Source organism: Sceloporus occidentalis, unplaced genomic scaffold (assembly GCF_023333645.1).
Source record: "Sceloporus occidentalis isolate IW3139 unplaced genomic scaffold, rSceOcc1.0.p SCAF_105, whole genome shotgun sequence".
NCBI classification, from domain to species: Eukaryota; Metazoa; Chordata; class Lepidosauria; order Squamata; family Phrynosomatidae; genus Sceloporus; species Sceloporus occidentalis.
Genome location: NW_028317085.1, coordinates 1,279,705 through 1,296,760, shown reverse-complemented (window position 1 = coordinate 1,296,760; position 17,056 = coordinate 1,279,705). Strand labels below are relative to the sequence as shown.

Sequence of the window (17,056 nt, the reverse complement as noted above, 5' to 3'; positions counted from 1 at the left end):
AAGGTATGCCTTATACCCCCCCCGAGTGCCATAGTGCATTCATAGGTTTGCAGACTCGTTCAGACACAATACTTTTATAAATAAATACAGGGTTAATATTCACTGCCCCCGGTATTTAGATTCCCCTCAGTTTGCCCCCCCTTTACCTCTAACTGCACCTTAAATTAACTTTATTTAATTAAATTAACCCTCAGTCCTCAGCATTAAATTAACCCTGAAGAGAAGACCCCATTAACCATAACTGCCCCTAAATTAACCCTAAACACCCCACTAACTATAACTGCCCCTAACTTTCAGCAGCCCAAATATTAATTTTATACTCACCAGTTAGATGAGTTCTTGAGCCATGTCAACGGTATAGGCACTTTGGCCATGCCCCTTTCTTACTCCCTGTCCCTCCCTGCAGTCACTGCCGTTTGGACCTGCCCCTTTCTCCCTGTCCCTCCTTGCAGGGAGGGACTGGAAAAAGGAAGTGGGCGGGCCAATCGGCAGTGACTGCAGGGAGGAACTGTAAGTAGGAGCTGCTGCTGTGAGTCAGACTAAACGGATTATAAAACGAGGGGTATTTTTCAGAGCATTTGCTCTGAAAAACCCTCATTTTCTAATCGATAAAAATCGATTCAACTAATCGATAATGAAATTCGTTAGTTATTGCAGCCCTAGTGAGGTATAAAAATTGGGTTGTATCCGTAGGATCTACTGCATTGCCCAAATCAGGTGAAATAAAAGTAGCAGATGCGTTGTTACAGATCTTAATGTTCATTTTCAACAGGTTTACACTGTTGGCTAACCAGTACAAGTCAATGTACCCCTCCCTGGAAATTAATATTGAAGGTGAACTGGAGAAGCTTAAGGTATTTATTTTATTGTATTAAATCTCTAATAGTGTTTGTAATTGGCAGTCCACTATGGGCAGGAAATATATAGAATTATGCACAAATTGTCCAATCTTATGAAATTCCTGCGGTAGTCTTCTGCTTTATGTGTGACATATATTGATATGTTTTTTTATGTATATAATTGGCTGTATAGCGTACAGCTTTACAAAGGAGTGGCTGCGGCATATATCGGTGTTACTTGCTCCCCTGCTCTGCTGAGTAGCTTATAAATGTAGAAAAGTCTGGGGTGTTTTTTTTGTTGTTCTCCCTCTTTTTTATTTTTAATTTTTTTTTTAGCGCTATTAACCCCTTAATGACAATTGCCGGTTCTGGCACGACACGGAAAAACAAGTCGTTTACGACAAATGACGTGCCAGAACCGGCACGTCTTTAAACGGGTGCAGAAAGCGATCTACGTTCGCTTTCTGCACCCAAACGGCGTTGCTGTAATGCCTCGACCTCGAGGCATTCAGCAACGCCACGATCGGCACCAGGGGCCATCTCTGGCCCCTCCCCGGGGCGTCAACAACCGCCATACATTGTATGGCGGCGGACGCCCGTTTTAAAAGCGTTTAGGAGAAGATCAACGATCACCTCCTAAACTTAAATGGTGTCGCTGGAATGCCTTGATCAGGAGGCATCCAGCGACACCAAACACTTACCTCTAGATGGACTGTGACCGCTCCGGAGATCTTCCGGTGATCTTCGCCATCAGTAAGATGGTGGCGGCCCGAAAAAAAAAAAATAATAAAGATGAAAAAGTTCGCTAGACGGTCTCCAGACCCTCTAGTGAACTCTGGCTCCACTTGCAGGTTGAATACAGGTACTGAATTCAACCATGCAAGTCAATGGAGCCCAGCTTTCTAATCACAGTGTGATTAGTAAAAATAAATAAAATTAATAATAATTAGAAAAAAAATAGTAAAAAAAACAGTAAAATGTAAAAATAATTTCCCACTGATGTCACTATCAGGGGAACCTTCAAGTTGAAAATTTTTTTTTTACATTTTTTTTAAAAAAAAGGCAAAAAAAATATATAAAAAATATATTTTTGTGAGCAAGTCCTAAAATTGGCACATTAGCTTAAAACAATTCTCGCATGGAAAGAGTTAAAATATTGGCATATTAAATGCCCATGGGGTGTCTACTTTAAAAAAAATGTATGATTTGATGGGGTATATTGAATTGGCCGGGTTCAACACTGTCCCAATTAACACGGGGGGGAAGGATGGCCACACATCTAATTTCCAATTAGAAAAATGCACACGTACCAAATGTGGCCTTTTAGTTCCCCCCCAAAAATGACAAACCCATGCATGTGGGGTATCACTCTACTCAGGAGATGTTGCTGAACACATATTGGGGTGTCGTGTGACAGCGGCATATACCAGGAGCTGTAAATTCATACATTACATAGGTGTGTGGGGGAAAAATACACATAAAAGAATACTACTGCAAACATTGAAAAAATTCTGGTGGTAAAATGTGTGCATGCAAAGAGTTAAAATACCAGCATTTAAAATACCCTGGGGTGTCTAGTTTTCAAAAATATATGGTTTTGTTGGGCATACTGAAATGGCCTCGCTCAAAGATGTACCAAATAGGGCATGGGCAGTGGATCCCCATATGCCAAAGTTCAACATTGAAAAATGCGCATGTCCCAAATGTGGCCCTTTTTGCCCCCAAACAGCCAGGCAAAATCATTCATGTGAGGTATCGCTGTACTCAGGAGATGTTGCTAAACACATATTGGGGTGTTTTATGATACTGACATATACCAGAACCTGTTTATTCATACCTGAAGTAAAATGTGTGTGAAAAAACAAATGCAAAAAAAATTACTACCATAAAGTTTGACAAAGGCTGATGGTAGAATTAGTGCTTGGAAAGGGTTAAAATACTAGCATTTGGAATACCCTGGGCTGTCTAGTTTTCAAAAATATATGACTTGATGGGGTAAATTGCATTGGCCGGCTTCAAATATACCCGAAATGGCACATGGGGGGGGAAGAATTACCAGATTTGGAAAAAATGGCTTTGAAATAGCAAGACGCTACCTGTACTTATTGCCCCATAATGTGTAGAAAAAAGCAAAAAAACATAAAAACATTGGGTATTTCTAAACTCAAGACAAATAGTAGAATCTATTTAGCAGGTTTTTTCATTACCTTTTATAGATGAGTAAAAGATTTTTTTCAACTAAAAGTTAGAAACAGTCTTTTTTCTAAATTTTTCACCATATTTTATACTTTTTTTAATAGTAAATAATATGATACAATCAAAACAATGTCATCTAAAGAAAGCCCTTCTTGTCCTGAAAAAAACAATATATAATGTGTGTGGGTTCAGTAAACGGGAAAGAAGAAAATTACAGCTAAACACGAGCAGCGCAGAAATGTTAAAACGGCCATTGTCACGAAGGGTACAAAAAGTAAAATCAGCCTTTGTCACGAAGGGGTTAAAGGGCTAGCACAGGACTGATTTGTTTTTGTTTTACACAGAGCTATGCAGACAGAGTAAAACCCATGGTAAAGGATGGTGTTTATTTTATATATGAAGCTCTTCATGGCCCTCCAAGAAGAATATTAGTAGAAGGGGCAAATGCAGCATTACTGGATATAGACTTTGGTAAGTTTTTTTTTTTATTTTTTTTTTTATTTTTTTTTTTCTTTTTCTTTTTTTGCAACATTTTGTTTCACCACAAATGAAAAAAATTAAATCCAAATCAGGCACTATGTGTTAAGAAAATATATATTTTTATGAATCATTTTGCCCAAATATGCTAGAAACAATGAGGTTTCTTACACATGCTTACAGGTAGGTGTGTTGCGCTTATTTGGTGTGTTTTTAGTAGAGATTTTAGAGTGGTTGTGGTGATGCTTGCTTCCCAAGTATCCCTTTTAAAAACAGTAATAGTCACAACAGTGTGCTTTATAAACGTGCATAAAATGTGTTTAGCGTGGCAATAAAAATAACTACTGATAGGTAACAAAGTCACAAATAGTCTTAATAAAGCCTCTTAGCCACACTTCTAACCAGAAGTGGTTTGCTTTCAGTATGTCTTAAAAATGCAAGCATTTGTTAAAAAAAAAAATAGAAACAATACTGTATAATAGTATATACCGTATTTGCTCGATTATAAGACGACCCTGATTATAAGACGACCCCCCAAAATCTGAATATTAATTTATGAAAAAAAGCCTGAATATAAGACGACCCTATAGGAAAAACGTTTTACCAGTAAATGATAATCCATGTAAACTATGTGAACAATTGTTTGTTAATAAAAGCTGAGATTGAGAAAAATATTGTTTTTATTTCCTTTTTTTACAACCTGCCCCCCTCCCAGTTATGCACATCTGCCCCCAGGCTTGCCACTCTGCCCCAGAAATGCCTTATACCCCATATATGCCACTGTGCCCCATGATCTGCCTTTTGACCCCTATGTGCGACTCTGCCACCAGAAATGCCTTATACCCCTATATGCCACTCTGGCATTTAGGGGGTTAAAAGGCATATTATGGGGCAGAGTGGCATATAGGGAGGCAGAGTGGCGTATAGAGGGTTAAAAGGCAATTCTGGAGGCAGAGTGGCATTAAGGGGGTTAAAAGGCATTTCACAGAGCACTCTGCCTCCAGAAATGTCTTATGCCCCCCATTTAACACTCCTTCCCTCCTCCAAACTTACCGGTGCTGCTTAGTACGGGCAGCGTGTAGAGCTCTACGTGATTCGCGTAGACAACTTCCGCTCTACACGCTGCCCGGACTAAGCACCGGGGACTCAGAAGCACTGGTAAGTTGGGGGGGGCGTAACACAGGAAGATCCAGGTCCCCTGCATCTGAGTACCCGGTGCTTAGTCCGGGCAGCGTGTAGAACTCTACGCGAATCGCGTAGAGCTCTACACGCTGCCCGGACTAAGCACCGGGGGCTCAGAAGCACCGGTAAGTTGAGGGGGGGGCATAGCACAGGAGGATCCAGGTCCCCTGCATCGCTGGGATCTGGATCTTAGTCTCATAGTCAGACCTATTTGAGGTCTGATTATAAGACACGGGGCATTTGCTCTGAAGAAAACCTTGTCTTATAATCGAGCAAATATGGTATTATAGGTTGGTGCAGATACCTATAATTCAAATTGATCTGCCCCTTTATGGTCATGTTGATGCTTCTGTTGCATGATATGTAAAATCCAAAATTGTTTGTAACTAGTGCCCGCTCTTTCCAGTGACCCACGCTTTCTAATCAAAATGTGATCAATAAATAAAAATATGGTAACATTTAAAATAATTCTCCAGTGATGTCACCACGGGAACCATATTGTTCCAGCAATGGGGAAAAAAAGTTAATTTTTATTGTATCTTCCCAAAAATCCTGGCATGGAATAATTTAAAATACTTGCATTTCAAATACCCATTGGGTGTCTAGCTTAAAAAAGAATGTATGGTTTGATGGGGTAAATTTAAGAAGTCCCAAATGAGACATGCAAGCAGACTGATGTCAAAATGAGGGGGTTGCTTCCCCCCCTAAAACAACCCAGCATGTCCCAAATGTGGCCTTTTATCCCCCAAATAACCTGAAAAAACCCCATACATGGGTGGTATCACTGTACTCAGGAAGTATACCAGGATCTCTGAATTCGTACCCGAAGTACAACACACACACAATAAGTTACTATCACGAAGTTTGACAAATGCTGGTATTAGAATGAATGCATGGAAAGTCTAAGATGAGATGTCTAATTTTCAAGTATATTTTTTTTGATGAAGGTAAGATGTCCCAAATAAGACATGGGGACCGGATTATCAGATTTGAAAAAAATGGCCCCATGCTTAAGGGGTTAAAAAAAAATAATATATTTTGATGTCCCTCCTGACTGGGTCCAACAGCAGTGCATCAGTGCAGGGAAAAATATATTGGACGTATAGCCTTACAATATATATTTTATGGCTAATCTGGAAGAGTTATAGATTGGTACACAGAATATTAACTCTCTAAAGTTCACCACTTAAATGTTTTTCATCTCTGTGAGGTTTGTAAACTGTGCTTGCAATTAGACTTACGTTTTTTTTCCACAATCTCTTTCATTTTAAGGAACGTACCCCTTTGTAACATCTTCCAATTGTACAGTTGGTGGAGTCTGTACAGGCCTGGGTATTCCACCTCAGAGCATTGGCGAAGTGTACGGTGTTGTGAAGGCATACACTACACGTGTTGGGATTGGTGCTTTTCCTACCGAACAAAATAATGTAAGCTTTACTTTGCAGTGTGAATTTCAACAGCACTAAAAGAGAAAATTCTGTCACATTTAATTGTTGATATATCCCATATCTGTTGATCTAGATTAAACAAAAAGCCTTTAAAGATAATGTAGATTGAGGGGAGGGAAATATTAATTCATACCTCCTAAAGGCAATCGGTAATCTATAGGTCGACCAATATTAAAATTTGTACAGAAGCTATTTATTTCATTTGCAAAAACATACACGGTAGACATGGTCACCTCCTGTAGACATCGGTTATTCTAGAGCTTTACAGATTTACTGATTCTTAGCCCATGCTAACTCATCAGGTCAATGCTCTAAATGTGTCAGCTCCGGGTGGCTGATTGGTTGACGCAAATAGCATTAACATAGACACTCAAAACTACTCCAGCAAACAGGGTTTACCTATTTTTGTAATTGCTCCAGACTAAAAGTGGCTTATCCATAAATACAGGGTCAGTTCTATATTTACAGAATGTTTTTTACTTTTCAAATAAATTGTTAAATATTAAGTATATTCCAGAGTAGTCATTACAATTCTGTTCTCTGGGAGCATGAACCACTTGGGGCAGTCTGTATACAGTTTTTTTTATTAGCATGCTTATTGATCTCTGTTAATAGGAAATAGGAGATCTGCTACAAACACGTGGCCATGAGTTTGGGGTTACTACTGGAAGAAGAAGAAGATGTGGGTGGCTGGACCTAGTTCTGCTTCGATATGCTCATATGATAAATGGATTCACAGCGTGAGTTTTTTTTGTGTGTGTGTAATTAAGTTATATGCATTCTTAGAACGCTTGCAAATTATAGCCCAAAAAAGTCTACAATCTAAATATCCTAGTGACTAGATAGTCCCTTTTAAAGTGCATACTTCTGTTAACCAGGACATTTGATATCTGGCTAAATATGTGCGGGTGTTTAGAAATAAAAATAAACACTGTAAAAATTAGTTTTTATTGCTATATTATCCATAACTAGAATAACTATATAATAGAGCCTGTGCTATCTGCTAAAAACTTGATCCATTTCCAGCGGGTCATTTTAGACCGGCGATTTGTGCAGAAAACCTGAATTCTTGAATAAAGCAATACCTTGCCATATATCAATCCATTAATCGGTAATGCGAAATTATACAGATTCTTGTGGATACGTGCTGAAAATAAGTTGTATTTAAAAAAGATTTCTAAACCTTTTTACCTTTTTAGTTTCATATACACAGGTTGAGACTGTACTGTTATAGTGGATGTGTTCCATTTTAAAATTTCTAATTTTCTTTTTTTATTGTGTAGGCTGGCTCTTACCAAGCTTGACATTTTGGATGTCTTCCCTGAAATCAAAGTGGGTGTTTCCTACAAAATCGAAGGGAAGACTATACCTCATTTTCCAGGTAAGTTAAATTACATTCCAATTGCTTTCAGAGCTAGGCCAAGTACCAGGCACCCGCCGTAGCGTTTATCACATAATACATTATAAATAGATCTTCACTCCTACATTAAGGGTCACATAATTTTGACAGAAGGGATATTGTTAGGATTCTTCCTGGAGCATAGGCGAATGGATCAGAAGACCAGTGACCAATCAGGGGAAAGAAAAATGTTGGTGCGCTAAACTATTCCCAGGCTCCTAATAATACAAATCTGTAAAATGCCTACCAAACATGTGAGCATGCTGCAAATAATGTATTGGCTGTACACTGTATACAAAAACTGTCTGTGCTCTTCACCCTAATAAAGTTGGCAACAAATATATAAACATAACCAAAACCTCTCATTTATATTATATAAATTGGCCAAAGCATAATTAAGCTTACTGGCCACATCAAGGCACACTCTCAATAGGGTGAGAACCAACTCTCACCTCCTATATAATGGGCACACAAATCAGTTTATACTGCTACCAAAACCTTATTAATGTGTTGGGGGAGGTGCAAGTAAGCCGAGTGACCAATGTCTGTAGCCTGTCTGCACGCGGACGTTGCTAGTCGGTCGGGGGAACAGCCTGTAACATCCAAAGATCAAGTTGCTTTCTCTAAATACCGTATTTGCCAAATATAGGCTGCACTTTTTACCCCCACTTTAAGTCTTTAAAGTGGGAGTGCAGCCTATAATCGGGGTTTAGCGCAGGGATGCGCAATTTGTATTGCCAGACGCCCGGGACATGCGGTTCTGGGCACCGGGCCAATGCTTTTTTTTTTTTTTTCATTAAGCCCTGCTGCGGGTGAAGATCTGGATCCCTAGCAGCGCTGCAGGGGACCTGGATCCTCCGCTCCGGCAGCCAGTGGATGTCTGCGCGTATTTGTGTATTTTTTTTCTTTAAAATAGCACCAAACTTTAAGGGTGCGGCCTATAATCGAGCCACATTTTACAACCACCTGTAGTCCTGAAGTATATGCTGCACCTGTTAGGGATATTAATGAGACAAAATAGGTAAAACCAATATTTTATCACACACGCAAAATAACGACGCTACCAAACATTGTAGGACCACATCCACAATATTAATTTAAGGAGATACCCTATATTTTATCTCCGATCCTAAATTCTTTCAGATCGCCGAAAATTATAATTCAAATTAGATAGATATTATCACAATAATCAATCAAAAATATTATTTATTGTAAACACAATTTATAAAATATGAGTCATACAGTGCATGATATAAAACAGAAAATTCTTAAAACATGTCAAATTACATCAGTTCCAAATACAGTAATCGAAAGTTATCAATATGAATTACTACTTTGAGTCTAACACACACCATTAATTTCCAGTCCACTCAGCAACCAAAATAATCATCATCAGGGCAATAATAAAATATCACTCACTTTATATATTAGTTCTACTAATATGACATTAAAAATAATTTAATAATGTCTAAGAGTATTAGTGAAGTTCCTAATAGATGCAAATAATGTCAAACTTCATCTACAGGTAAAAATACCTTTTCATTATTGTCATTATCACGGGTTATAAGCTGCAGTCTCACAAGCCGCCATATACAATAATGCAATATACTATTTCCCGGAAACAGGGAATTCTATACGAAGAAGACAAAATTCATCTCTATTCAGAATAATAAAACAATTATATTTACCACCACTTGTTGCTGTGGTCCAACCGGTCCTTGCAGAAATTAATCCAGGTTCAGCGGCAAGAAATTAAGTGGAAAGAAATATAACTTTCTAAAAGTTATATAGGTTAGAACTCAAAGTAACTCTAAGAGTAAAATTATGGTGTCAGGATCTTAAGATTCAAATTCTCTGGGGTAAATTTAAATGAGTCCGTCAGGGTCTGTCTGTTTCAGGGTGCGTTTCTCAGGTGAGTTCCAGGGTGAGTTCCTCAATTATTAAAGACATAAGCTTTTAAAGACAGGGCTTATTATCATTATCTCCAATCATAACGGTGGGTTTTACCCATTATAATTAGGACTTCTACTCATATTTACACCGTTGTAATTTCTTAATTTACCTCCGAGAGACGCTCTGGTCTAAGAAATAACTTAAGACCATTACATATGTGTTTGGAATTTATCCATGGTCACCCTTATCTTTAGATGTTACCTCCTAGATAGTAAATCAGGTCTTTGTAGTCACCCATATCTCCAGACGTTGCCTCCTAGGTAGTAAATTAGGTTTTGGTGGTCTTATGACGTATCCCCCATTCCAATTTACATTCCTAAGGATATGTAGTGTCTACTCCTTAACTTTCTCATGGAAGATAACGTTAATTGGATCATATATACTGAAACATCTATATACATGAATACTTCTTTGTTCTCAATTATAGAGGGAACAAAGACAGAAAGAAATAATCATTATATGATTAAGTAAAATAAAATGGCTCTGACTCTATTTTGTGCTCATGTAAAATACAGAATATATAGAATACATGTTTTCTATGATAAAATATCTGACACACCCCTTGAGTAAACATTAAGTGCAGTCTATAATTGGGACAATACGGTATCATTTGAAAGCTATTATAGGATTATGCTCTAAACTAATCTTTTCTGTATGTAAAATTTCACAGCAAATCAAGAAGTTTTGAACAAAGCTGAAGTTGAGTATGAAACACTCCCTGGATGGAATAAAGACACATCTAATGCCAGAACATTTGAAGAGTTGCCAGAAAACGCTAAGAAATACGTCCAGTTTATTGAAGAAACGCTTGGTGTTCCTAGTAAGTAGTTAGTTCTTCGCTCATCTATCATATTGTTTAAACCTGCCATTCTTTCTCTCTAGAGAATTGGAAGCAAAATTAAAGTTGAGCCATGGGTAATTTCCACAGCAACCAGAAAAGCATTTTTTGCCCAGCTCTGAGATGTTTTGTTGTTGAATGTGTTGGTTCTTTTTTAACTTGGTTTTCCCCACCCTGTGCTACCCCAGGGTGTCCAGTTACTCTTCAGAAAGCATAAATATACAGATTTGTTTTTTTCTGCTACGTGGAATAGTATATTTGTATTGTACCCTATGGGTTATTAGTGGAGATTTTGTTTAGCATTAGAAGAAAAAACTGCAGTTTTCTTAATTTATTGGGATTATGGAGTGGTTGTACACTGCCTAAGAGGGGTACACGATTTTGGTGTGAGATTCTGGTGTCGCAGACATTACATTCAATTTTTGACATAGGAGCCATACTACCCCAAAACTAACCTCAGATATACACTACATTTATTTATATACTAACCACAATTCATTCTTAATTTAAGGAAAGGGAAAATATATCATGCATGTAACCCTGAAATAAAGTGCACAGATCACCTTCAATTCATTTTAGGGATGGTAGAGCAGTGGGCCTCTGGTCCTGTGATTTCTCCAAGAAACCCTAATAGAATGTCAGCGACTCAAAAGAAAATGTAAGTCCCCCAACACCAAAAAAAATATATAAAATGCACACAAAAAAAGCTGCAGGGTGTGCTACAAGTATTGGCATTGTGGGGAAACAGTCTCACTGTTCTGTGTGGGCTCTGCATTGCCAGTTGCTTCAAGCTGTATCTCACAGCTGTAATTTTTCTAAAATAAATACATATTGGCATACATGCCTTTAGGATTCCTGTCTCCCACATGTCCCCTCAATGATTTGCTTTTCAAGTATAAGCTAACGAACTGCCATTGAGGACACAGGTAATACAGATGTCCTGCTTAGTTTAATGTACCATGGCCCCTATGTGCACTTTTATTTCATCTAATTTTCTTTTAAAAAAAAAAATACCCAATACCACAACACTTCAATCCTTATAAGTTCCTAAAATAGGCTTCTGCAACCAAATATGGTTTGTGAAAGAAATAGAATCAATAACCTGCCGATGTTGAAAAATGGCAATTTAAAATACATCCGGCATATACTGGTGGCAAAAAGACCATATACAGTTTTAGTACATACTCTGGTATGTCTTTCTTTTAAAATAAAATTGAATTTTTTTAGTCTAATTTTGGGATTCTGAACAGAGTAACTGCCAAACTAGATTAAATCATAGGTAAATCTGGACAAGTAAATATATTTTGGGTCTATTTACTGGCTCTAGCTGTGTATAATTTTGTTTTCCATGTAAACCCCCCCCCCCAACACTTTATAGTTCCTTTTTAATAAACATTACTTTTTCTCTTCTCAGTCAAATGGATTGGAGTAGGTAAATCCAGGGAGTCGATGATTCAACGTTTCTAAGTAGGTTAATGCAGCCGCATAATGGAACGCCTCTGTGACCCCCGCACCAGGAAGCAGTCATTGCGCCTGTTGAAGACCAGCCATTGGAGCACACAGCATATTTACAACCAGAATGATCTGTATCTTGGTTAAGAACTGGATATATTGTGTGTGATACTTTCTGTAGACTGTGTGTTTATACACGCGTTTAATCTCCCTCTCTATTTGTCTTTTTCTCTGTCCTGTCTGAGTTTGTATGATTGCCTCAAGATAAGTAGATTAAAATAGTGGATTGTGTGACTGGGAACATTACAAAGTTATTCCTGCTGTGTGTGTGTGTGCATATGCTTGTATGCCTTCTAACAAAAAATAAATATATATATATGAGAGGGACTGGGGAAGGGGGGTCTTAAATGCAATGAAAATCATTTTGCTTTAAAGGGAATTTGTGCTGTACACAAAGTAATTCTGTTACACTGCTTAACGTGCAACATGCCGTTTCATCTGGTTGGCAGTTTGATTAAAGATCTTTTTATGACTTATATTGTAAAAAAAATAATAATAATAAACTTCACTATGTGGCTGGATGTCTTTTTTTCACATCTGCTTTATGCCATTAACATCTAATATCATTAGGAAAAATCATGCCTGTCTTCGTTTTAGTCCAATAGCATCTTTGTACAAAAGAAATGTATACTGTATCTCTTGCGTGTTGTGGTAAGTAAGGGGCCCAAACACAAAAAATCGGCTCCATACCATTATCCCTCCTCCACCAAACTTTACAGTTGGCAGTATGCAGTCAGGCAGGTAACGTTCTCTTGGCATTCACCACTCCAGACTGGCACATTAGACTCCCAAACAAAGAAGCGTGATTCATCACTCCATAGAATACGTTTCCACTGCTCCAAAGTCCAGTGCTTTACACCGCTTGGTATTATACTTGGTAATGTGAGGCTTGCATGCAGCTGATCCGCCAGGAAAATGATGGAGTCTGCAGGGCATTAGTGACTTTTCCACACCATGCGCCTCGGCACTCAGTGTCCCACTTCACGTGGTCTTCTGCTTCGTAGCTGAGTTGCTGCTTTTCCACTTTCCAATACTACCGCTTACAGTTGACCGTGGAATATGTAGCAGCTATGAAATTTCACTAAATTACTTATTGAAAAAAAAGGAGCATCCTGTTACAGTACAAGGCTTGAGATTTTTTTTTTTTTTTTTTTTTTCCTCCTTCTCTCCCTTCCTTCTCCCTCTTCTCCACAAGTTTGTAAATGCAGACTGGATGGCTAGGTGTTCATTTTATACACATGTGGCAATGGGTCTGATGAAACACCTGAATTCAATAATTAATAGGTGTATAATATATTATATATAAATATTTATGTATATACACATAACACTAACTGACCCCAACAAGCTTCTAGGGAGAAAACAAGGAAGAAGACACCAGCGAGTTTAGATTAGAGAGAAGCATTGGAGAACCAGCTACCTTCCACCTACATAGTGAGAAATGAAAAGTAGGTTTTGTTAACCACCAGATGGAGCCATAACGCTATGTAATGAATTGTGTCTTACGCTAGAAATACACTGGTAAATTTTATCCTTTGTGTTTGCGCTGCTCTATAGTAACCACAAACATTAAAATATTAATATTTATGATTGTATTCAATAAACATATTTGACAAGCTATTCACATACTTTTCACGATTAGCATTCACACGTTCCGCACCACCCTAATATCCTTTTTTACTTTAATTCTACATTTTTTGTCCCATTTCTTAATTTGTGTTTCTAAGCTGGATGATGCCTACATTGTTTAAAATAATTTACACTGCATCACTCTTTACATCATCGAATACTGTTGCCTTAATTACCCACCCTTAGTGTTCAAACCTGTCTTTTCAACATAGTTGCAAATCTTAGACCTTGAAATGGTAGTAAAGTCTTTATTTATTTATTTTTTTAATAAATAGGTCAGTAAAGAAAATGAATTTGCTTCACTTTTCTCTGCCACTAAAAAGGTGGTGTTTAACTAAGCACCACAACGTGTTTAGTTTACAGGTGAATGATCTTATTTACTTGATGGGACCTGGAGTTAAATTTGAAATACTTAGCCTGTTTTTCTCTGTTTTTGTGCATTTAGTTGAGAATTATTATTTTGTATTCATTTATATAGAAAGATCATATTGCACAGCACAGTAAAAGGCATGGGTCTTCGAAGAGGCCCACTGAAGCAGCAGCAGGGGAGGGAGAAACCATTTCCTGGGTTTTGCAAGGCAAGGGGTAAAAACTGGCAGGGGCTGCCATTGTGAAAAAATGCATCCTATGCTTTCCAGCGGGTGTGTGGTGAAGCAAGTGCTGTGAGGCACTCAGCAGGGTCACGTAATGCAACTGCTTCACCGCTCCCTGCAAGAAAGCATAGGATACTGGCATTAGATAGGCAGCGGCGTGCCAGGTCTCCACAAGGTGAGAGGAGGAGTAGTGTATACTGTAGTGTCAGAGTCAGTGTGTATGTGCGTATATGTGCGTATGTAATGTAGTGTCAGTGTGTGTAATGTATAGTGCCAGATGTCTACTGTATTGTAGTGCATAATGTTATTGTGTATTTTTATTTGTGTGTATATATATATATATATATATATACACAGTATCTCACAAAAGTATATACACCCCTCACATTTTTGAAAATATTTTATTATATCTTTTCATGTGACACAAGAAATGACACACTGCTACAATGTAAAGTAATGAATGTACAGCCTGTATAACAGTGTAAATTTGCTGTCCCCTCAAAATAACTCAACACACAGCCATTAATGTCTAAACCTTGGCAACAAAAGTGAGTACACCCCTAAGTGGAAATTTCCAAATTGGGCCCAATTAGCCATTTTCCCTCCCCGGTGTCATGTGACTTGTTATTGTTACATGTTACATTCAGGTGTGAATGGGGAGCAGTTAGTGTTACATGTTACATTCAGGTGTGAATGGGGAGCAGGTGTAATAAATTTGTTGCTTTCGCTCTCAAACTTTCTCATACTGGGCACTGGAAGTTCAACATGGCACCTGATGGCAAATAACTCTCTGAGGATCTGAAAAAAAGAATTGTTGCTCTACATAAAGATTGCCAAGACCCTGAAACTGAGCTGCAGCATGGTGGGCAAGACCATACAGCGGTTTCACAGGACAGGTTCCACTCAGAACAGGCCTTGCCATGGTCGACCAAAGAAGTTGAGTGCACGTGCTCAGCGTCATATCCAGAGGTTGTCTTTGGTCAATAGATGTATGAATGCTGCCAGCATTGCTGCAGAGGTTGAAGGGATGGGCATCAGCCTGTCAGTGCTCAGACCATACGCCGCACACTGCATCAAATTGGTCTGCCTAGCTGTCGTCCCAGAAGGAAGCCTCTTTTAAAGATGATGCACAAGAAAGCCCGCAAACAGTTTGCTGGAGACAAGCAGACTAAGGACATGGATTACTGGAATCATGTCCTATGGTCCAATGAGACCAAGATAAACTTATTTGATTCAGATGGTGTCAAGCTTGTGTGGCAGCAGCGAGGTGAGGAGTACAAAGACAAGTGTGTCTTGCCTACAGTCAAGCATGGTGGTGGGAGTGTCATAGTTTGGGCCTCCATGAGTGCTGCCGGCACTGGGGAGCTACAGTTCATTGAGGGAACCGTGAATGCCAACGTGTACTGTGACATGCTGAAGCAGAGCATGATCCCCTCCCTTCGGAGACTGGGCCACAGGGCAGTATTCCAACATGATAACGACACCAAACACACCTCCAAGACGACCACTGCCTTGCTAAAGAAGCTGAGGGTAAAGGTGATGGACTGGCCAAGCATGTCTCCAGACCTAAACCCAATTGAGCATCTCTGGGACATCCTCAAATGGAAGGTGGGGGAGCGCAAGGTGTCTAACATCCACCAGCTCCATGATGTCGTCATGGAAGAGTGGCAGAGGACTCCATCTGTGAAGCTCTGGTGAACGCCAAGCCCTAGAGGGTTAAGGTAGTGCTGGAAAATAATGGTGGCCACACAAAATATTGACACTTTGGGCCCAATCTGGACATTTCCACTTAGGGGTGTATTCACTTTTGTTGCCAAGGTTTAGACATTAATGGCTGTACATTGTAGCAGAGTGACATTTCTTCAGTGTTGTTACATGAAAAGATATTTTTTTTTTTCAAAAATGTGAGGGGCGTACTAACTTTTGTGAGATACTGTATATATATATTATAGTGTAAGCCAGTGCATGTGTGTATGAGTTTGGTATGGTTTTGTATGGTGTTGTACCATACAATTGGTTGATGCCAGGGGAGGCCCCTGCAGACGACCAATAGAGTTGCTCGCACAGCCCTTTAACTCCTGATGGCGCAACTTGGCCTGTCTCCCCTCTACAAGAATTAAAGGTCTTTAACTCCTGACGGTGAACCTACTGATTTCCCGTCATCTACGCAGCATCGCAGGGATTAACGGCAGTGGAAATCCGTAGGTTTACCGTCAGGAGTTAAAGGGCCATAAGAACAACTCTATTGGTCACTGACAGGGCCCCTGCAGGCGACTAATGGAGTCAGTCGCATTGCCCTTTAACTCCTGACACGGAACTTGGCCTGGGGAGACCATTGGTTGATGGCAGACGAGCCCCCTGCCGGCGACCAATAGAATCGCTCGAACAGACTTTTAAAATCCTGGTGCCGCAACTTGGCTCCAAGAGTTAAAGGTCCATACAAAAGACCATTACTCTTGGAGCATGGTCTCCCCAGGCCAAGTTACGCCGTCAGTAGTTAAAGGGCTGTGCGAGTGAGCCTATTAGTCGCCTGCAGGGGCCTCCTCTGGCATCAACCAACCTATGGATTTCCGCTCCCATTAACCCCTGCGATGCTGCGTAGATAAGGTAGGCTAGATGGGAAAGGGACCAGGGAGATTCGTAGACGAAGACGAACAAGAAGATTCTTCGTGTTGTGTGTCCTCGTCTTCATATACGTTTTGCTGCTGCCATGTTCATATGTTCGGTATTTGGGCTAAACAATGAAAACGCCCAAATACAAATGCACAAGTCTACTAAATACCCTACTGACTATACAACCTCAAAAAAGCATTTAGCATTCTTACCTCACTCACACTCCCAAGTTGGTTGTATAGGATTCCTACTCTCCACAACTTGCACCTTTCAACCTACTCCCTCTGTCTGCTCATTTGAGGTTCATGCAATCCAGCTATTTTTATCCTGTCTTTTTATGCATGGCTGTTTTACCGTCCCCCTAGCCCTGTCGTGTT

General features: G+C 39.3%; 1 protein-coding gene across 1 annotated transcript; it reads left to right on the top strand.

Annotated features, from left to right (window-relative positions):
• Positions 1–803: 803 nt before the first annotated feature.
• LOC149283372 (adenylosuccinate synthetase isozyme 2) lies at positions 804–11,799 on the top strand. Its single transcript, XM_089497595.1, has 7 exons — positions 804–854; positions 3,380–3,506; positions 5,967–6,121; positions 6,758–6,882; positions 7,426–7,523; positions 10,165–10,314; positions 11,747–11,799. The coding sequence occupies exons 1-7, from the start codon at positions 804–806 to the stop codon at positions 11,797–11,799; spliced, it is 759 nt and encodes a 252-aa protein (XP_089353721.1).
• The last annotated feature ends 5,257 nt before the right edge of the window (positions 11,800–17,056 follow it).